This window comes from Sorex fumeus, unplaced genomic scaffold (assembly GCF_029834395.1).
Source record: "Sorex fumeus unplaced genomic scaffold, SorFum_2.1 ptg000233l, whole genome shotgun sequence".
Taxonomy (NCBI): Eukaryota; Metazoa; Chordata; class Mammalia; order Eulipotyphla; family Soricidae; genus Sorex; species Sorex fumeus.
The window spans coordinates 1,332,143-1,354,161 of record NW_026606290.1 but is presented as its reverse complement, the minus strand read 5'-3'; the positions used below and the strand labels follow the sequence as shown (position 1 = coordinate 1,354,161).

Below are 22,019 nucleotides of genomic sequence, written 5' to 3'. Positions count from 1 at the left end.
ACAGCGGGACCGCGGCCATGTAACCCGCCTGGCGGGTCTGTGGCTGTTGCTCGTCACGGCAGTGCCTGGTCAGGCAGGAATCTCCGCACCCACATGCTGCTCATCAGGAACCAGAACATATGGACCGTGTGATCTCCCCCAAGCCTGGTGGCAAGGGCGGAGCCGGAGCCACTGCCTCCACTTCTAGCTCCTGACCGCGAGAGGATTAAGGGGATCTGCAGAGCATCTGCAGGCAAGTCACCCTACCGGGGAGGAGCCAGGCGCCGAGCTGGGAATCAAAGAACCCAGACGGCAGCGAAGGAATCACTCCAGCCAGAGGTCGGAGACCTGGGCCACTGCAGGAAGTCACTCGGCAGACTGACCTCAGGCTAGCAGCAGTAGCCCTGGGATGGGCGGGACGGGTGGAAGCAGTGACACTGGTTGCTTCCTGCGTGGTACCCCCAAGTCACAGCCCCCCGCGTCCTATTCACAAGCAAACACACTCAGAAGGGCTTCATCTGGCCATTCACTTATCCGCTTGGTTCGCATCCGAATGGGACTCTCACACCCGGAGCTCATCAGTAACACGGAGAAGGCTCTCTGAGCGCTGAGAAGACCCAGAATCTCTAAATTCCCCTTCAGATCTGCAAACAGCCCGAGAACTTCCTCTAGCAAACAGAAGGCATAACCAAAGTGCAGGAAGGTAGGGGAGCCAGGAAATGGCAGCTCCAACCTGAGGCTAGTCAAGGGGTGACGGGGACGCCTCGGGGCTGGGGTCGAGACGCAGAGCTTAGGCCGTTCAGGCGGGAGGCCCCAGTTTCAAGCCCCAGCACCACATACGCCCCCCAACACTGCACCACCAGGGAGCAGGTAGGAACTGGACCTACAACTATTTTTTTTAAATTTAAAAAAAACATTGGGGGCTGGAGCGGTAGCACAGTGGGTAGGGCATTTGCCTTGCAAGCGGCCGACCCGGGTTCGATTCCCAGCATTCCATATGGTCCCCTGAGCACTGACAGGAGTAACTTCTGAGTGCAGAGCCAGGAGTAACCCCTGTGCATCGCCAGGTGTGACCCAAAAAGCAAAAAAAAAAATTAATAAAAATAAAAATTTAATTTTTAAAAAATTATTTTAATAAAAAAAATCAAAATTTAAAAAATACCATTTCATATCAGAATGGGAGAAACCCTACAGGATAGAGTACATGTGTTAGTTAATGAAAAATCAAGTGACACTAAGATGAATATTTAAATGTAATATACATAATATAAAATGCTGGCAATATACACACATGCATACCACACATTATCTGGCAGAAGGCAGCCAGAATCCTACACATTGGGGCTGAAGCAATAGTACAGCGGGTAGGGCATTTGCCTTGCACATGGTCGATGCGGGTTTGAGCCCCGGCATCCCATATGGTCCCCTGAGCACCATCAAGAGAGATTCCTGAGTACAGAGTCAGGAGTAACCCCTGAGCATTGCTGGGTGTGGCCCCAAATCCAAGAAAGGAAAGAAAAATAAGAATCCTACACATTCCTACAAATAAAAACCCTGGACGAAATGACTTAACGATAGCAATGTGAGAGCTTCTGGGGCACACTGCAGGGGCGGGGTGCGTTTCAGGAAAATGACAGCAGCAAGACTGACAGGCAAAGTGAGCCAACGCTGGCTGGAACACCAGGCTGAGGCCTCGCACGAGAACATGGGGCGACAGGAGGCAGCCTCAGGACACACGCAGCCCCTCTCCCCAGCCCTGGTCACCCAGAGAGCCACAGGGCTGGAGATAGGGCAGCCGAGTGGCTGCTTGACCTCACGGGAAGTCGTGATATGTCCAATGTGTGTGTAATACTGGAAAAGGTGTTTTGTGATCTAGTAGGTTCACAGATGGTTTATCGACTTATCAGACTCGGCATGTGTTAAACTTTTATGACAAGAACCATCATGCCTGAAACCATCGTGAGAATCAAGGGTCCCCTGGATCCTTTTGACGCTGAAGGAACAACCTTGGACTAACCTCTAGCTGTATCAGGTCCACACAGCGGCAGTCAATAACACGCAGAAGACCAGTGGTTGGTTTGGTTTTCTTTTGGGGGGGGGGGTGGTCACATCAAGTGATGCTCAGGGGTTACTCCTGGGTCTGCACTCAGGAATTCTATCTGACTGATGTTTATTTTTGGGGAGAACCCTATGGGATACCGGGATGGAACCTGGGTCGACCGTGCGCCAGACATCCTCCCCACTGCACTAACGCTCTGGCCCCAAGACTAGTGGTTTTCAACCCTTGTTGCTCGTTTGGTTTGGGGGCCACACCTGGCTGGGCTTAGTGCTTACTCCTGGCTCTGCGTTTGGGGATCACTCCTGGGGTCTGGGGTGCTGGGGATCGGTCCCAGGTCGGCTGTGTGCAAGGCAAACACTCTACCCACTGTACTCTCTCTCCAAACCCTGACAGCCAGCACTGGTATGGGAACTGGCAGGATGAAAGAAGAAATAAATCCCTCCCTGCAAAAGGCAAAAAAGCAAAACTATACAACAGAAGGATGGACGAAAGGGCCGCGGCCACCTATGATGCAAACTACAATTATAAGGTAGGAATCAAGTCCCTGCGCAGAGGCTTTATTAAGTCTGTGGTGCCAAGGGGCAGCTGGCTGGCCTGGAGTACGCCCACAGCCAGGAAGGGTGCTGATACTGGCCAAATACCCGGGGAAGCAAGTTTCTCTCGGAAAATTCACTCAGGATGCTCCGAGAGCCCCCCTATATTTGAGTGAAGTTATTTAAAAACAAAAACAAAAACAAAACAAAACAAAACAGAAAAACTCTCTTCTGGTAAAAGAGTTCAAAGCTGGAAGTCGTCTCTGTGAAAGGGAGAACTGAATCCCCACGTTCTCTGGAAAGCTTCTTCCCCACACGGAGGCAACGACATTTCTGGAGACGTGGAAAGCTTTTTCAAGAAAGCAATCTGCTTGCTCCAAAAACGTTAAACGCCAACTGAGAAATCCTATTTCAATTCCCGTGTCCACTGCTGGTATGGAAAGAATTTGTGTGCGCCGTGGGCCCGCTACAGGCCAACGGGTCTAACAGGTGGGGTGCGGAGTGAGAAAAAGGCGATTCTCACTCTTCAGACACAAACGGGTTTCTGAAAAGACAACGAGAGGGTCAAGTCACAGAGTTTCTATCAAAGACGACACCTGGGGCAGATGATCACAAGGAATGGGAGGGAAAACCGAAGTTCGAAACAAACGGGGGTCCTTGCTGGTCGCCCATATTTGGTTTGGTTGTGGTGGTGTGTGGGGGTGACAGCGGGGATTGAACCCGGGGCCTCGTGCACGCGGGCGAGCGCTGACCGTGAGCCACACACCCACCCTGGTCTTGCCGAGGCTACCCTCCCTCTCCTCTGACGAGTCTTCATTTGACCCCATGTGAGTCACAATCCCACCTCTTCAAGAAACGGCCCTTGAGCACGTTCCATGAGCTCCCATATGTGAACACACATCCACACGCACACTCACATATGCAACATATAAGCCTCATAGGATCCTTGTGACGTGGTTCCGCATTATTAAACGTTCTTTAGGTAATTCCAAGTCCCACCAGGCCCTAGAGTGGAGGCAGGAGAGGGGGCTGGGTTCCCAGACGGAGTCTGTCAAGAGACTGTGTCCGGCCTAAGGCTGGGCTGGGCGGGTGGGGGGGGTGTCAGGCACTCAGGTGAACCCCATTTGTCCAACCTGGCTGAGCACGGAGAAGGGTGCAGTGAGGAGAGGCGCTAGGAGAGAGCCGGCTGCTCGAATGGAAGGGAGGAGAGGAGAGGAAAGGGAGAAAGGGAAGCAAGGCCAGGAAGGGAAGGAGGGAGGGAGGGAGGGAGAGTGACAGTGTGACTCAGAAAGGAGGCCAGAGGTGGACACGTGCCACCCACGGGGCTTCCAGCCTGGCCACTGCACCGTGTGGGGGTGCAAAGCCCGTTCGCGCTTTCTCCTTTTCCAGATTCTTCAGCTCGGCTGGCAGAAGGGGTGCCAGCCCCGGGCGAGGCACCGACAGCAAGTGCGGATCAAAGCAGCAAGAACGCGCTGGCGGGGGCTGCGTCTGACAGGAAATTCCTGTGTCTCTCTGCCCAGGCCTGAGCGCCGGGGTGCGGGCAGGGGTGGCACGGGACCCGGGTCAGCGCCGCCCCCTCCAAGGCGCGGTTTCTAGGTACAGGAAGGGGGTGCGAAGGAGGCACGAAGCTGGGGGGCATCTGCTGCCTCTGAGCCTGCCTGAGAATGGTGAGGAGTAGTTCTGGGAGCACCCCACGGCAGGGAGCACTCCATGGTGGGGAGCACTCCTTGGTGAGCACTTCATGGGAGGGAGCACCTTATGGTGGGGAAATACCTCATGGGTAGAGGAGGAGGACTTGGAACACCCCATGGTGGGGAGCACTCCATGCTGGGGAGGAAGGCTGGGAGCACTCCAGGCTGGAGAAGTGGGGGAGCACTTCACGATGGGGAGGAGGATTGGGAGCACCCCGTGCTGGGGAGGGCAGGAGAACTGACCACTCCAGTGCCCCCACATCTCACAGCTCTGGGGGGCCCTAATCTCAGAGCAGCCCCAGCGCTGGTTTCCAAGGCCTGGAATGGGGGCCACGGCGGCCCTGCTGTGGTCTGCGGGGCCCAGAGCAGGGGCTCCCTCCTGCGTGTGCACCCAGCCTGCAGGGACAGGCCTTCCCTGGGGGTGCCTGCTGTGTGGGGTTGCTCCTGCCCTGTGCCCACGGGGTGTGATGGGCCTGTTGGAGTCCAGTCTGTCCCTCATGGTGCCTGTGCCCACACAGGGCTGGTTTCCCAGGCCCCGGAGCTGCCAGTGGTGCCCAGGACAGCAGCCCTGCACGCGTGTGCCCGCCTGGCATGACGTCAGGGATGCGTCCCCCTGTGCCAACCAGCACACGGGCTCCGGCGGGCTCCCAGGTGTCCCCGTGTTCTCCCCTGCCTGGGGGACCCGGTCAAAGGGACTCAGGGGCACTGGTGGCTCTTTGGGGGCAACGTCGTCACGGCCGAGGGCCCTGCTGGAAACGGACAGTGGGTGGCAGGACGGAGTGACTCAGCACCACAGACATACATGACTCAGCCGAGAGGGAGCTGAGCTCATGCGGCGGGAATGCAGGAGAGGGAGCAGCAAGTGGGGGCCCCCCGGGAGACGCAGGGGAGGGGGGGCTGGTTGGTGTGCAGCTGGGGTGCGCACGGAGGGAGAGATGGCGCCCTTGGGTGGCCCTCCCTGTTTCCCCATTTTCCAAACATTCTGCACCAACCACAACCCGGGGCTGATGGTCGGGGGCGGGTGGGTGGGGTGGGTCTCCATGGAGGACGGGAGAAGCCCTCCAGACGGGACCTCGGCAATGCCCCGTGGCGTCACCGATAAGGTACAGACCCCACACCCCACACTCGTCAGCTGTCACCGCATCATTGCCCAGGATGCAGCTTCGCAACAGCCCTGTCTGTCTCCCCATGAGGCCCCGGGGACTGTGGGCACCACCCTGGCCCTCATCCCGCAGGACACCGTGGGGAAGTTCCTCGGGGAACCGAGAGGCCCGGGTGGCACTGGGCCAGCCCTGGGTTCCAGTGTCCTCTATTGCTAACTCTGAGATTCTACAGTTGAGTGGCAGGGCAGCTCCCGGCTCCTGGCGGCCAGGCCCAGGGGCTCGGCCGGCACACAGGCCCTCAGGCCCCAGCACCCACGGAGCTCCTCGTCCAAGTTCCGACTGGGGCACTTCGATCCAAGAGGAAACCTCTCATCTGCAGTGAGTGGCCTCAACTGTCCCCGCTCAACTGGGGGATGGGGAGCGTGAGAGGCAGACCCTGGGGGGCCTGGACGTGATGTGTCACCTGCCACTGTCCCTGCCCTCACTCCTTGCCTGGCAGGAAGGAGGCCCCGGGGGACCCTGCTTCACCCGTCATGTCCACAGGAAGGTGCCCGTGGCCTGGACGGGGGCTGGGAGGCTGCGTGTGTACCTGGGGGCCCGGGGCCTGTCTGAGTCCAGGCTCCCTGAGGAGCTATGGAAGGTCCATTTGCACTGTGGAAGACCCCAACAGGGACAGCCACTTGCCCGCCCTGGGTGACACTGGGCCTGGTCATGCCCAGTGGACACTGACTTCCCGCGGTGCTGCCCAGTGTCCCTGCTGGGGAACCGTGCCCTGAAGCTGCCTGCCCCCGGGGAAGGGGGTCACCACACTGCCCCGAACCTGCAGCCGCTGCAGCCCGTAGCTGGACGCCTACCCCCGCGCCCGAGGGGAGATGGGAGCCCCTGAATGACCCGCGATCCCCGGGCCCAATCATGCGCATGAGGGTCCTGCCTCCCCCTCCAGCCCGAAGGAGCTCCCCGGGTGCAGGAAACGAGAACAGCATCAACATGCTGGAAAATCCGCTGGAGACAGACTCCCCGGGCCATCTGGCAGGGAGCCGGGGCTGCTTCAGATGCCAGGCTTGTCCACACCGGGTCCCGATCCCCCAGAGAACAGCACACGCCACCCAAGCACAGCCGACGGGTCGGGGGGAGGCAATGGGGCTCGTGCTAGGCACCTCCCTCCAAGAATGACAGACAGACAGTTGTGCAGAGGCCAGTCTCCGGGGGACGGCCACCACAGAGGCTGCACTCCCAGCGGTGGCCCAGCTGGACTGGTGGCACTCTGGCTCTGGGCTGGCTCGGGTCACTTGGGTCACCCCACCTGCTGGGCCCAGGAGGGGCGGAAGACAGCAGCAGCGCCAAGGACCAGGCTGGCCCTGGCTCCCTCCACCACCCTGACCTGTCTGGGAGCCCGTGGGCGGCAGAGACAGCTGGGAAAGCAGAGTGGAAGCTTCCGGGGTGACAGGCTTATGCTGGGGTGTCCTGGGAGCAGCAGCCCCCCCCCCCCACACACACACAATCAGGCACGGCGCCAAGCTGAGAGGATGCAGAGGCCTAAGGTCTTCTGAAAGCATTTTTACAGCAGGGAAACTTTCCTCGACTCAGTTACATAACAAGCCGACTCCACCTCTGAGCTGGCCTTCAGGAGGAGGAAAAAAAAAATTCCATTTTCTTCCACGCGAGTCACGCACGGGCTTTCCTAGGCGGCACAGTTCACTGTCCAGGGACAATGTCCACCGGCAGCCAGGTGGACAGCAGCGGCCTGGCCACAGACCCCACCTGAGCTCACACACAAGCCACGGGAGGGGCGTGACCCAGCCACAGCAGCAGAGCCCCGTTCCTAGCCTGTCTCCAAGGGCCCGCAGTCCCTGGAGCAGCGGCGCTCTCCTAGGAATCTGCGTTTTCGGTTTAGTCTGTAGGCCACAGCTGGCGAGGCTCAGGGGCCACTCCTGGCTCTGTGCTCAGGAATGACTCCTGATGGTGCTCTGGGGACCATGTGGGATGCCGGGCATCAAACCCATGTCTGTCAGTGTGCAAAGAAGATGCCCTCCCCGCAGCGCTACGGTGCTGGCCTCCTTCCTCCCTGGGAATTTCTGATCAGGCTGCAGTTGCCGGGCACTGGCAGGAGGCTCAGGCCGAGAGCCACCCCCGGGGTTTAGGGGACAAGGGGCTTCTGGGGCGGGTGGTGTGTGGGGGAGCCACGATCTGAAGGGTGAACTTACAGCCCAGGTCTTTGTCAGCCGGAAGATGGGTGCACTTTGTAACGCTGACACCACAGACATGAGAGAGTGAAGGTTGTTGAGTTCTAGAAGTTTCTGGGAGACAAAAAAAAAGAGAGAGAGAGACAAGAGAAAAAGACATGGAATCGATTAGTTGGCTGCTGCAAACAAAAACAGACTGAAGCGTTACCAAATGTTGTCATATTTATGAAATGCAATTACGCTTAAAAATATCTCGCGTAGAAAACAACAGTTCGAGGAGGTTCATGGGAACCAGATGCTCCTCTTGCAAACGCCAAAGGTGAGTCCGGGGTTGAACCCTCCGCCAAATGCCTGAGATTGGCACACCTGATGGCCGGACGAGAAGGTAACGACCCTTGAGGTTCCTTCTTCAGAAGCATCTAGACTGTTCCAGAAGGCGCTGGTGGCCTTCGCTGAGCCAACAGCCGGGCTGCAGGTCTCCTGGGACCCTGGCATGTCCCCACTTCCGGGGGAGCCGCTGAGGCCCCCAGCATGGTCAGCCGCTCCCCAGGGCTGTGTCCCCGCCCCTGACTGTGCTGCCCTTGACCAGACCCCCAGTCGGTGCGAGCATGTGGCTTCAATTCCGGCTCAGACAAGCTCCTTCCCACGGAGGCTGCGGAAGGGGACTCGGCGGGACGCGTGGCAAACGCTCTCGCTCTGGGCTCCGCGGGCTCCCGCCTCAGCTGAGAAGCAGCGGCAGGTGGGGGTTCACGCGCGGGGTCTCCCCCAGAATCAAGGGCTCCCCCAAACACACACACACACACACACACACACACACACACACACACACACACTGCAGCCTGAGCCTCGAGGTCTGGGTGCAGGAAACAAGGAAGGGACCCAGGCCCCATCAGATGCCAGGTGGTGCAGGAAGCCGGGGCGATGGGTCCCCCCGTTCCCCAGGACCCTTCCGCCCCATCTAGGTGCTCCTGACCCGCATCTGTGTACCCACAATGTTGTTGAGTCACACCTGGCAATGCTCAGGGCTGACTCCTGGCTCTGTGCTCGGGGCTCACTCCTGGCAGTGCCGGGAATCGAACCCAAGCTGGTGGCAAGCAAGGCCAGCGCCCTCCCCTCTGCACCATCTCTCCCACCCCAGTCCAGTTTTTGGTTTTGTTGTGGTTTCTGGAACACCCCCCCGGTGGTGCTCAGGGCTGACTCCTGGCTCCGCACCCAAGCCAGGCTCCTGGAACCATATGGGATGTGGGGGGTCGAACCCGGGTCAGCTGTGTGCAAGATAAACGCCCTCCCTGCCATATGATCACTCCGGCCCCAACAGGGCTGTGCGTCTCCTGCACTCTGACGGTTTCACTGGCCCCCTCTCACCTGGCCCTCTCACCTGGCCCGATGTACTGACGGCGGGTGCAGTCTCCCCATCACCCCCTTTGCCCCGAGTCCCCCTCTCAGGCCCTGCTGGGGAGGACAGCCAAGTCCTGGCCCCACCCGGCTGGGCCCCTCAGCACCTCCTCCCGTGTGGTCCATGGGAGAGGGCCCAGAGCCACGGGGGCAGGGTGGGGCACTGAGGGCAGGAGGGCAGTGGGCTGGGCCAAGAGCACATCAGGGCACAGCCCCTCCCCCCACTCTCCACCTGAGCCCCCCCAGCAAGCCCAGAGCCAACCCCCCCCCACAAGGTACTGAGAAGAAAAGAGGGAGGGAGGGAGGGAGGGAGGCAGGGAGGGAAGGAGGGAAAGATGGAGGGAGGGATGATGGAGGGAGCGAGGGGGGAAGGAGGGAGGGAGGGAGGGAACGAAGGATGGACGAAGGGAGGGAGGGAAGGATGGAGGGAAGGAGGGAGGGAGGGAGGGAAGGACAGAGGGAGGAAAAAGGGAGTGAAGGAAGGAGATAGGGAGGGCAGGGAGGAGGGAGGGAGGGAGGGAGGGAGGGGAGTGCTTACCTTGGCTATTTTCACAAAATGGCTCAGGATTTCTGCCCTTATTTTTAAAGTCTGTGCTGTCAGAATTTCTCGAACAACCCAAAAACTGACCTGTGGGGTGAAACACAGCAGAAAAGCTGTTACACAGGGAAGATGGAGGGAGCGAGGGGGGGAAGGATGGAGGGAGGGAGGGAACGAAGGATGGACGAAGAGAGGGAGGGTCCACAGGCACCAACACCCGTGATGTGCCCTGATGCCCAGAGGCGGGGAAATAGGGAGGTGCAGACTGGGGAGGAGGCTGAGGGTCCCCAGGCCACCAGCCCCGTGAGTGGGACTCTGTGTCCGGTGCCCTGAGAGCATGCTTGGCCAGGAGACCCCCGAAAGGGGCCTCAGGAAGTCCTGGGAGGAGCCGACGCCTTGGGCTGGGACCCCAGGGATGGTGGGAGTTGGGGAGGATCGGCCAAGAGGGCAGGGACGGGCTCTGGGGTCCAGCCAGGGTCACTCGGGTCATCCGACCAGCTGCCAGACACACATGAGGCGGGCTGGGCCCAGGCAAGGCCACACGGCAGCCGTGCTTGGGGGAGGGACTCAGCTGTCGTGCACCCATCAGCGGTCCCCCAGGGCTGCAGGCTGAGAGGCTGTGTCTCTGGGCCCACAGCGCTCCTTGCACACCCGGACCCCCACCTTGACGCACATGTCCGTCAAGATCTGGGGGAAGGGGTGGGCACAAGAAGTTCATGGACCACGCAGGGCCTCTCCTGTGACACAGAAGGGCCCCAGAGAGAGGCTGAAGGTGGAGGCCCCCCCCCAGCTTCTACTTAAGTGTCCCGGGGTGCTTCAAAGGAAGGGGCGGGGAGCAGGGCCGTGCGCTAGAGGAAGGGTGCTCAGGGCTGACCGCTGGCTCTGCACTCAGGCTGGGCTCCAGGGACCACATGGGATGCCGGGGATCGAACCCGGGTCAGCCGCATGCAAGGCAAGTGCCCGCTGTGCGTTACGATCGCTCCTGAGGCCTCCGGATTGGTTTACAACCACTTCCCCCCCATCCCATACCCCCTCCCCCCCCCCGCCCCGCCACCTCCCACGCCAGCAGTTCTGGGGGGCTCGGGCCACTCCCAGCGACAACTTGCCCCAGGGCTGAGTCCCGAGCTTGGACCAGGTCGTGCTCAGAAGCCACCGAGGCTCCATCCGGAAATGCTTTGGGGCTGCACGTGGCAAAAGTTCACAGACCGAAAACTCAGGACCTCGGGGTGCAACGCGGGGTGTGACCCGGCCGCGCTGTCTCCCTAGTCCGCACACCTCAACCGAACGGAGGGGAATAGCGAGGGAGAGGCCGGAGGTGACCGGAAGTGGCTCCGCGCCACCCACTGTCCTCGCCCGCCCGGGCTTCTGCCACTTCTCAACAACTACTTCTCTAAACAACTACTCCATCGCGGCAAAACTCATAAATCGTTAAAACTGATCTAAAATACACGATGAAAGGTGGGGTTGCCCCCCCACCCCCGCCTGTGACTTCCCTCTACCACTACCACTTTTTGGCGAATCAACAAAGGACAAGCTGGAGCGATAGCACAGCGGGTAGGGCGTTTGCCTTGCACGCTGCCGACCCAAGTCGACCCGGGTGCGATCCCCAGCATCCCATATGGTCCCCCAAGCACCTCCAGGGGTAATTCCTGAGTGCAGAGCCAGGAGGAACCCTTGTGCATCACCGGCTGTGACCCAAAAAGCCAAAAACAAACAAACAAACAAAAAAAACAAAGGACAAGCAGGCGGGGACAGGGTCTGCTCCTGTTCGCGGCCGGGAATACTACAGAGATGTTTCCTCAGCGCCGTCACGGGCGGCTTAAGGAAACGTCCCAGGCCGCCTGCGTTTCCACGGGATCATTTTTTCCGAGGCCGGGCCTCAAATTAAGGTCAGATTCTAGTGTTTACTAGCCAGTAAAAGAAAGGCTTCCTGGATACCCAGCGGCATACCCGCACTTTGGGTTCTAATAATGCACATTGTAACGGGCAAGTCATCCCAGATGGGACCGGTTACTGTATCAGATTTAACACGCTGCCCCGGGCCAAACAAACCCACATTTCAGGCACAAGCGCTGGCCGTGTCATCGGCCTGGCCCCGGCACCTCCTGCAGCCGGTCCTGGGTGTGAGCTCAGGCACCATGTGAACTGACCCGGGGCGGGGTGGGGAAAACACAGCGGCAGAACCTTCCAGAAAGTTCCAGAACAGCAGCTGGCCGTGGTGCTCGGCCCCAGACATTCAAATCATGTAAGGGAGGGCCAGAGTGGTAGCCCAGTGGGTAGGGCACCAAGGCACCGCACATGCCTAGGTCTGATCCACAGCACCCCATAGGGTCCCCCGAGTCTCACCAGGAGTGAGCCCTGAGCACTGAGCCAGGAGTGAGGCCTGAGCACCGCAGGTGTGGCCCCCAATCCAGAAACAATGGCAACTGCAGGGGAAGGAATGAGGGAAGAAGGGCTCCCACTGCAGGAGGGGGGCCTAGGAACGTTGGGGGTGGGGGCTTTCCAGGGGGCGCCCAGGACTGAGCCTGACACACTGCCGTGCTGGGTGCTGTGGGTGGGGGAAGGGGTACCGTGGCCACAAAAGAGGAGAGGAGATGCCCTTCTCCCAGGGGCAGGGGGGTTGTTCTAGAACCTTCTGCACTTCGGAGAGACGGGGCGGATGCCTTCTTAGGGCCAGGGACATGACAGTCGCGAGCAGGGCCATGGTGAAGACGGAAAGGAGAGACATTGCAGAGGAAGAAGCAACAGTTTAAACGTGTAAGGGGGGCTAGGGCCACTCAGCCCCCCTCTCCCCGCACCCCAAGCTGTGCTGCTCGGACACAGCAGGACCGGGGGGTCCCCAGGACCACCCCTCGGAGTGCGGGAGCCAGCCAAGCAGCCCAAGGACGGACCGTGAGCAAGTGTCCCCCTTTCCCGTTACCCCGAAGGGGGCCGAGTCGCCCCGGCCCCTTCAACATCTTTCCTTCTCTCTCCCAACCACAGAACCTAAGGTTGGCTCAAGGCAGAGGACGGGCAGGCGGAGGCCTACACAGAACGCGCCAGGCTCTCGCGCAGTGGAGGCCTGGCCTCTTCGCCGTCAGAGGACACGCGTTCGCCGTTTCCAGCTCACTGACGGGAACATCTTCTAGGGCACGATCAGAACATAAGGCGCCCCGGTTGCTGGAGAGGGCGTTGCTATTGCTTTGTGTTACCAAACACCGCTGAGTTGTTAATAACAACGCACCCCCTAGATACAGTAAGACCTTAGGATAAACCCCGTTAGTTTGAGTGAAAGTGTGGGTGCTGACCTGTCGCTTGTTTGGGGGCCACACCCGGCGGAGCTCAGGGCGGGCTCACTCCTGACTCAAAGCTCAGGGATCCTCAAAGCTCAAAGCTCCTGGTGGGACTTGGGGGCTTTAGGGGGTACTGGGGAATCGAACCCAGGTTGGTCACCGGCAAGGCAAGCACCTAACCCACTGCACTATCGCTCCAGCCCTGATTTTCAAATATACACACGGACACACATACACATAAGCTCAGATTCCCACAGGTCTTTCTCCACCAGCAGGTCTGAGGAGCAACCTGTCACCTTCCCCTTCACGCCGGCTAAAATTCTAATTCTTCTCTCATCTAACCCAAAGGACAAGACATTTCTCTGTTCCTGTAACGCTTCGCTCCAGCTCCTGTTCGTTGTTACGGGTGCTTACGGGCCTTCTGTGCTGCTGGGCTCGTGCAAAAGCCCGGCAGGTCCATCAGGTGGGGGCCCTTCCTACTGAGGCGTCTGTCTGTCAGCTGTCTCTGCTGGCTGGAAAGGGGTGCGTCAAGGGAGATGCAGGGGCCCCCTCGGATGGCACGTGCGTTCGCTCCTTCGGGGTTTTATCTGCGTTCTGAACAGGGCTGCAGGGAACCCAACTAAGTCTGAGTTACAGTCCGGCTGCCGCTCACAGAACTCCCGGGTGTGCCTGTTCCCCAGGTGGTCACGGGTGCCGGCTGCTCCCTGCTCCAGCTGTCGGCAGCACGCCAGGCCTGCACCCCTGCTCCCTCCGGCCCTGGGCTGTTTCCTTATCACTGTTTAGGATATTTGGGGGCTTGGGTGGTGCCCCCTGGGCTGCTCTGCACATAGGAGCCCTGGGGTCAGCCCTGGGACACAGGGTCCCCCCCAAGCGCTGAGCCAGGAGCAGCGTCCCCAGGGCCACTAGTCTGTGCTTCCGTCTTGTGAGTCTCTCGACGGTATCTTTTTGGAGAGCAGAAAACCTTAATCAAACTCCACTTATCATTCTGGTTTTGTTTTTCTTAATCCATGGATTTTACATTTGGTGCTATAATAAATTGTTGCCCAAAAATCGTGTAGATTTTCTTCTGTGCGCTCTCGTTTGGTGGTTTCTAATATCGAGGTCCATTTGAATTCATTTTTCACCAAAGGTATAGTCTAAAGTCCCCAACCTGGGCCAGAGTGACAGCACAGAGGGCGAGGTGCCCACCTTGCATGCGGTTACCCAGGGATCAACCCCAGCACCCCATATGGCCCCCTGAGCCCCGCCAGGAGTGATGTCCTGAGCTCAATGACAGGAGTAAGCCCAGAGCACTGCCGGGTGTGGTCCAAAATTTAATTTAAAAAATACAAAAAACATTTAAAGGCTCCAGCCCATGAGCCATCCCCCTCCAAGCCCTCAATAAATACTTTTATAACGAGCCCAATGTCCAGCGGCCAGGGGGACCCCGCCGACCAGGCTGGCAGCAGAGCAAGTCTGTTTGCAGTGGACGGGACAGACAGCACCGGAAGGGGCAGCTCCCCACAGGCCGGGGACCCGGGTGGACACCTGTGCTGCCCTCTCGACTACTTCCTGTCCGAGAGCCCATGTCCCCTGAGGGACTCTCCTCAGAGCCCTTGGGGACTGTCGCCATGAGTCAAGAGAAGGATTCTTGCATCCTCAGGGGGAAACCCGGGGAGCCCGAGAGAAGGGGCCCTGTACCCCCGAGAGGAAGCGAAGCTCCTGGCCACGCAGGAGGGTCAGGCTAGCACTAAGGTCTCCCGAGGCCGCTGACTCTGTCCCCTGCTACTTCCGTGTCCGTGGACCAACCCCCACCCCCATGAACCTGGTCCCGGGCTCTCGGCCACCAGCCCCCACTTATCCGCAGAACCCTTTTATTTATTTGCCACACCCAGGGTTGCTCAAGGGTTCAATCAGTCCTGGGGGTGGTCGGGGGTCAGCGGAGCCGAGGGCTGCAGGCCCTATCTTCTGGACTGTCTCCCCAGCCCTGGCGCCTTTTTTTAAATTTCACTTCGGTTTAAGGGCCACACTCAGCTGTGCTCAGGGCTTCTTTCTGGCTCTGCACTCAGGGATCACTCTTGGTGAGCTTGGGGGATCACATGGGGTGCCAGGGATCAACCTCAGGTTGCTGTATCAAGGCCCTACCCACTGGACTACCGCTCTGGCCCCTTGGTGTCCTTTTGAAAGCTGCAGGTTGATTTACAAAGCAAGGGCCCCGCTAAACCCTTCAGATCCCTGGTTCTCAGTTCACCTTCAGAAGCCTGAGTGATTTTCCCCCATTTATTTATTTTTTTGGTTTTTTTTTTTTGGCGGGGGGGGGGAGTCATACCCAGCGGTGCTCAGGGCTCACTCCCAGCTCTGCACTCAAGAATCAGTCCTGGCACGGCTCAGGATGCCGGGGATCGAACCTGGACTGGCTAGATGCCAAGCCAGAGCCCACCGCCACTGTGCTATCTCTCTGGCCCCGGATTTTCCCTCTTTTCTAAATAAAGAAGGTGAGAGGTCACGGACAGGCCCAGATCAAACAGCTCAAGAGTGGGGCGCTGAGAGTCACAGCAGGCCAGCCAGATTCCCTGGTGCCCACAAACCACCAGTGTCCACATCCAAACGGAGGGGTCATGTGAGCCCACTGAAATGGAACACATGCACGGGTCTGTGTAAATTTCCGATACGCACATACCACTTCCGGGCTCCACGGTGACCCGGGGCAGAGGCCAAGGCCTGGCCAGCCCCTCCCCCAGCAAACCCCTGGGGCTGACCGACGCCCCGGCATTTCTAGTTTGATTCCAAGGAGCGCTGGCAACCGCCCTGCACACATGTGATCTTCACATTCCCCTCGCTTGGCCCAACGATGTCCCCCGCGCCGTAGGGAGCTCTGGCCTCACGGCGGGAACTGCTTGGGCTCCCGCTGACGGTGGCTTGGGGAGGGCGAGAGGGAGCCTGGCGCCCTGGGAGGGGATCCCGTCAGATCTGGGGCCGTGTCCAGGGCCGCCGGCACCCAGGACGGGCCCGCTGGAGAACACTGCCCGGGGCCTCCTGTTTGAGACAATCCGACTCCCTTCTGGCTCCTGGCGGGCGCATGGCCCACAGCTGGACGTGATGCAGTTGTTTGCGGACACGCCAGGCTGCCCCGCGCCAAACTGGCCTGGCCTCTGGGTGCAGAGCCCGTGACATCAGCACCCGCGGCCGGCCTGGCTCTGCGGCGAGCTGGCGTGCCGTCAAGCTGTTCCGCTTAGGAAACGATGAATCCCCTGACGGGGTGAGCGCATCTGCTCTGGTTTTTGTCTTTTCTCTTCTTTTTATTTAAAGATTCAGCTCAGCTGAAAAGGAAACACTTAAAAAAGAAGGGGGGGGGGGGGGTTTAGAGCGTTTGTTTGTTCAAAACACCTGGGGTGCAGTTCACGCTGGACACACAGCCGGCCATTTGCACCTGGAGTATTTGGAGACAATGAGGGGGCTCACGGCAGCCTGGACCACCAAGCCAGGGCCTCTCGGGGGGGCTCCCCCAGCCCTGGAAGGGCCATGCAGAAATCGCCCATGGTCCAGTGTCTCTGGGCAGAAGGCGTCACTGGACCAAAAATCCACAGGGAACCCGGCCCCCCAGAGCTCCCCCCAACTCCACAAGCCCCCCCCGCCCACTTCTCAGACCTCATCGGAAACACAGAACAAAAGTTATCCAAACGCCAGTCGGCTATGTCCCAAGGCTCTCGTTCTGGAAGGCCTGGCTGGGAATGACTAAAGAGCTGTGCTCCTTCTGCAGGGCCCAGTCCCGACTCCCACCCCCCAGAAAGTGGGAGCGGAGTTTCCTGTGGGAGGTAAGGTTTGGGCTAGACCAAGCCAGCTCAGAGCTGACTGCATGGTGGTGGGGGGGGGGGGGAGGGGTCATTGGCCCAGCCACAAGGACTCGAGAAATCTCTAAAAGCACTTCCTGAGCACCCTGTCTATGCACTGCTACAGGTATGGCTGCAAGAGCCCCTCCCCGCACGTCTGGAGTCGGGGGGACACAGTGACAACCAAGCCAGACCCAGAATCCTCCCTCAAAGGGTGCACAGGCCAGCAGGAAGATGGAACCTGGAGAATCTTATAAAATGAGGAACAGAGGAGCCAGAGAGACAGCACAGCGGGGAGGGCACTTGCAGTGCACGTGGCCAACCCCGGTTCGATCCCTGGCATCCCCTCTGGTCCCCGAGTCCATCAGGAATAACTCCTGAGCACAGAGCCAGGAGTAACCCCTAAGCATCACCAAGTGTAGCCCCACCCATCCCTCCCCCCCCCAAAAAAAGACAAACGGAGGATGGAGGCCAGGAAAGGATCACATGGAGAAACAGGGAGACCTTATCCGATGGGGGCTGGGGTGGGGACTCCCCGAGAAGGGACACGAAGGCTGAGATCCGCGCAGGAGCTGAAGCAGGAGAAAGGATTCTGGGAGCACAGTTGGGGGCCTGACGGGACAGAAACACAGAAACGGGGTGCGAGGAGAGAGGAGGGAGGCCAGGAGGGGGGCAGTGGAAAGGGGGACAGAGGTGGCACAGGAGCAGACCCACCACGGACTTCCCTGAGTGGGCAGGGGCAGGGCTCAGGGAGATGGGCCCAGGAGGGGGCTATCTGGAGGGACCGCTGATGGGGGACGGGGGAATCTCTCTGCAGGAAACGGCGGGTAGCCCAGTGAAGGGGCGTGTGCAGGGTGGCACTTACCTGGTTAAACCTCCGGGTGAAGGCCACGACGTTGGGGGCGAGGCTATGCTTCTCCTTCTTACTCCACCCACAGCTGGCTAGCTCCTAGGAAGCAGAGAGACCATTTCAACAGTGGCTGAGGTTCTAGCCGGGGTGCAGAACCTTCAGGGTGCTGGGCGGGGGGCCCACCCAGCCTCTGCCCTAGGCAGCCCACGCCCTCGGGACCTCTGCCTGCTGCTCCACCTGCCAGGTACCGAGAGCAACTCCCAGCCCGACCCTTCAGTCTCCCAGAGGATCCAGCTCCCAGGACGCGCCCTCTCGGGAGTAGGCGACCTCCCCCCATCTCCCCGCGCTTCGGGTAGCCTGGCAGTCACGCCCACGAACTGCCTCCGGCGCCATCTAAGCTCATGAACGGCCACGATCCAGAGACTCGCAAGTAAACCTGGGAAGAGGAAGAGAGCAACACGCCGCAGAGATGCCTCGGGACCCCAAAGTCACCATCCAGTTGAAAATTTAATTCCTGCTCAATCACCCTGCTTAAAAATCTTAGAATTTCTGGAGTATGCGGCTGTGTATCACCTTCTACTCCATACAAGGGCTTGAGGGCTTCAGGACGATACAACAATCTTCACACACTTTCAGGAAACTTTTTTTGATCATTTTTAGCAGATTATCTGTCACTGTCTCCCATTGTTCATTGATTTGCTCGAGTGGGCCCAGTAACGTCTCCATTGTGAGACTTCTTGTTACTGTGTTTGGCTTATGGAAGATGTCACGGGGAGCTTGCCGGGCTTTGCCCTGCAGGCGAGATACTCTCGGTAGCTTGCCAGGCTCTCAGAGAGGGGTGGAGGAATCGAACCCAGGTTGGCCCAGTCGGCCGTGTGCAAGGCAAACGCCCTACCCACTGTGCTATCGCTCCAGCAGATTATCATAACAAACAATGCAAAATAAATTATTTAGGCCCTGCTTTGGGGGCAGGCTTTGGGGCTTGGGGTGGAATCACTCAAAATATGGTGGTGGGAAGGTGTCATGGTGATGGGGTTGGTGTTGGGATACTGAATGTAATCCATTATTGTGAACTGTCATCTGTCACTGTTCTCTCATCTTTTTTACATCCATAAATATTTTTACCATTTTACTTATTAATGAGGACATTGAAGCAGTATATAATATTTTCTAATATAAATCAATATTCCCTTTCTTAGGATAAACACAGTACTTTTTTTTTTTTTGCTTTTTGGGTCACACCCGGCGATGCACAGGGGTTCCTCCTGGCTCTGCACTCAGGAGTTACTCCTGGCAGTGCCCAGGGGACCATATGGGATGCTGGGAATCGAACCCGGGTCGGCCGCGTGCAAGGCAAACGCCCTACCCGCTGTGCTATTGCTCCAGCCCCAACACAGTACTTTTTACAGGCCTATTCACCTATTCAGATTTTCCCCTTTCAATCATCTTAATGATTTTCACTCTTACTAACTTCTAAATTTGGGGGCGAAGCAACAGTACAGCAGGTAGTGTGTTTGCCTTGCATGTGGCTGACCTAGGTTTGATCTCCAGCATCACTTATGGGCCCCCAAGTACTGCCAGGAGTAGCTTGCCAGGCTCTGCCGTGCGGGTCAAAGTCATCAGAACAGAAGATTTTGCCTATCAAATGATCCTTCCTGGGGAAGGGGGTTGGGAAGCTGACGGGTGGATGTCGGGATGGTGGGATGGTGTATGCAGGAGAACTGCGATTACCACCATTGTCAGTCCTGGTATCTCAATAAAAATAGTTTTGCAAACAGAATGTGGACACGAAGCAGGGAGACATAAGCCCAAGCTCCCATCTTCTCCAGCGTGGGGGGGGCGTGTTGTGTAAGTGTGGGGGGCCACTCCGGGACCCGAGACTAGTGCTGGGGTGGGGGTCTCTTCCCCACCACCACAGCCACGTTGCCTTTCAGGAGGGGGGACAGCCTGGGTCACACCCAGAGGCACTAAGGGTTTACTCCTGGCTCTGTGTTCGGGGATCACTCCTGGCAGGCTGGGGGGACCCTACGGGTGCTGGGGATCGAACCCAAGTGTGCTGTGTGCAAGGCAAGTGCCAGCTGTACTATATCTTCAACCCCAATTTTTTTTTTTTTTTTTTTTGCTTTTTGGGTCACACCTGGCGATGCACAGGACTTACTCCTGGCTCTGCACTCAGGAATCACCCCTGGCGGTGCTCAGGGGACCTTATGGGATGCTGGGAATCGAACTCAGGTTGGCCGCGTGCAAGGCAAACGCCCTACCCGCTGTGCTATTGCTCCAGCCTCCCCAATTTCTTTTTAATCCCTGGCCCACCCCCACCGCCACCAAGCCAGGATGGAGCTGGGTCAGCCAAGCGCCCCTTGGGGAGAACTCCTGAGGTGCACACGGCCATTCTGCCCAGCGATCTGCCCAGCCCAGGTCAGGAGTCCCTCTCAGAGGGGAACACAAGCTTCTAAGTCTCAGGGCCCAGCCCAGCCCCCACCCATCCTCCCCCAGAGAGGTGGCTGTGGGGGCGGGTGGGGGGGGTGGGCAGGATAATTTAAAATTAAAATCGGACTCAAGCAGCTCCGATTTCACGGGCCACCTGACAGATGGCTCCAGCTCGGAGCCAGGAATGTCCCAGCGCAAAGCCAGCTGCAATCAGAGCCTCCAGGGTTAGCTCAGATCATCTTCCTGAGGTCGCCCCTCCCGGCCCCGCAGGGGGATGGGGAAATGGGGGGGATGGGGGGATGGGGGGCCTCATCTCGGCTTTCCCTTGTAGCTTCCACTGCAACCTCACAATCCAGCTGCCACAACTCATACAGAGAATAACTCTAGGAGCAAGAGAGGGATCATCGGGTGAATGATCCAAATGCAACGTCCTCAGCCCATGCCCTGGGGCGGGGGGGGGGGTGGGGGGGGGGCTGACACAGCTCCGGAGGCAGAGGGGGCTGCTCTAAGCGCTCCGCCCGGGAGCTGCAAGGCCTCCCTTTGATCCGGTGGAACTCAGCACTGCTGGTAACCGGTGTGACTCTCTGGTCACACACGCGGAACTCTCGTCAGGTCTTCGGAGAGAGTGAGTGGGCTGCCCGCCAGCTGGGAGAGATGCAGACTGGGGTCTACTGGACAGTCGGGGAGGGCAGGATTGGCGGGCGGTCATGCCTAAGACGCAGGCGTCGGCGTCCTGAAGGGCCCTTCGGCCCTGCTCCGAGGTCCGCGAGTGTCTCTGAGATTCGGAAGTTCCCTCTGCGTTCCCGCCACCTCCTCCTCCCCCGACCCTGACCCCATGTGTCCGTCTCTTCTCTAACCCGTATCAAACTGGCCGAGTTTTCGTCCCACCTGCCCGCGCTTTACAGCACACACCTGAAGAATGACTTCGTGAGCGTCTGGAGGCACGCTCAACCTGAGCTAAATCCTGGCCCCTCCGTTCTCCGTTTAAACGGGTGTGGACGATGGTTCCCTTCCCTTGCGGGCCCCAAAGCCTATCCTACAGAGGAAGGGGCTCCGATCAACAGGGGTCGGGGGAGCTCAAAGGGCTGGAGCATTGTGTTTCGTAAGCAGGAGGTCTGGGTTCGATCCCCAGCAGTGCGCGGTCCCCCTCCCCCCCCCCGCCCCCAGCACCACCAGGAGTGACCCCTGAGCATCACCAGATGTGACTGAGAACAAAAGGAAGGGAAAGAATGGAGAGGAGGAAGGGAGGAGGGAGGAGGAGAAGGAGCAGAAGGAAGGGAGGAGAGGAGGAGGAGGAGGAGGAGGAGGAGAGGAGGAAGGAGAGGAGAAACGGGTGACACTGTTGATGTTCGCTCAATTTTTGGCAATTTTTGCTCCTTTGGCTATTTTCCTGATTTGAGGTGAGAGGGGGAAGCCATTTGGGCCGTATCCAACTGTGCTTGGGGACTACTCCTGGCTCCGTGCTCGGGAGAGAGTCGCAGAGGTGCTCAGGGGACCCTAAGAGATACCAGGGATCAAACCGGGGTCGGCCCCAGGCAAGGCAAGCACCCTACCCACCCCACTGCACCATCTTCCCGGCCCCCTGATTCTGTAGTGAGCAGCAGGGTGACGCCACACGATTACGTGGAGCCCGTGCTCTTCTTTCACCCTGCAAGGCAGTGAGTGGAGCGCACTTTCCGGCTGGACCACCCTGGCCCTCCAAACCCCCATCCCTGACCCTCCTCCCACTGGCCAAGCGACGCTCAGCTCCTGGAAAGCCCCGTTTCCCTGTCCTGTGGAGGGCAGGATGCCTGGTTTCTCCAGAGCTCATGACTGCGGTGAAACAAGATGCAAACACGCGGGATGGGTCACACCCAGAGGTGCTCATGGCGGGGTGGGGGGGTGGGGCCACCCGTGCGCAGCGAGCACTTGCCGAGAGGAACCAAAGCGAGGCCTTGAGACCCGTCAGGAGTCCAATGGTGGTGAACGCCCGGAAGTCCCAACCCAGAAGGGGTCCATGCCGTTAAGTGGATGCGCCAGACCCTCCCCTGCAGGCCTGTCGCATCCGAAATCAAGACTCCAGGGGCTGGAGTGAATAGCACAGCTGGTAGGGCGTTTGCCTTGCACACGGCCCCACCCGGGGTTCGATTCCCAGCATTCCGTATGGTCAGGAGTAATTCCTGTGTGCATGAACCAGG

General features: G+C 59.0%; 1 protein-coding gene across 9 annotated transcripts in view; it reads right to left on the bottom strand.

Moving 5' to 3' along the window:
* RALGPS1 (Ral GEF with PH domain and SH3 binding motif 1) overlaps positions 1-22,019 on the bottom strand; it is a 191,865-nt gene that overhangs the window by 100,073 nt on the left and 69,773 nt on the right. For all 9 annotated transcript variants that reach the window (XM_056108875.1, XM_056108877.1, XM_056108881.1 and 6 more), the window contains exons 5-7: positions 17,428-17,511; positions 9,482-9,571; positions 7,570-7,662 (exon numbers count right to left, since the gene is read on the bottom strand). In XM_056108875.1, the coding sequence (XP_055964850.1) occupies positions 7,570-7,662; positions 9,482-9,571; positions 17,428-17,511 (267 nt within the window). The remainder of the gene's footprint in view (positions 1-7,569; positions 7,663-9,481; positions 9,572-17,427; positions 17,512-22,019) is intronic.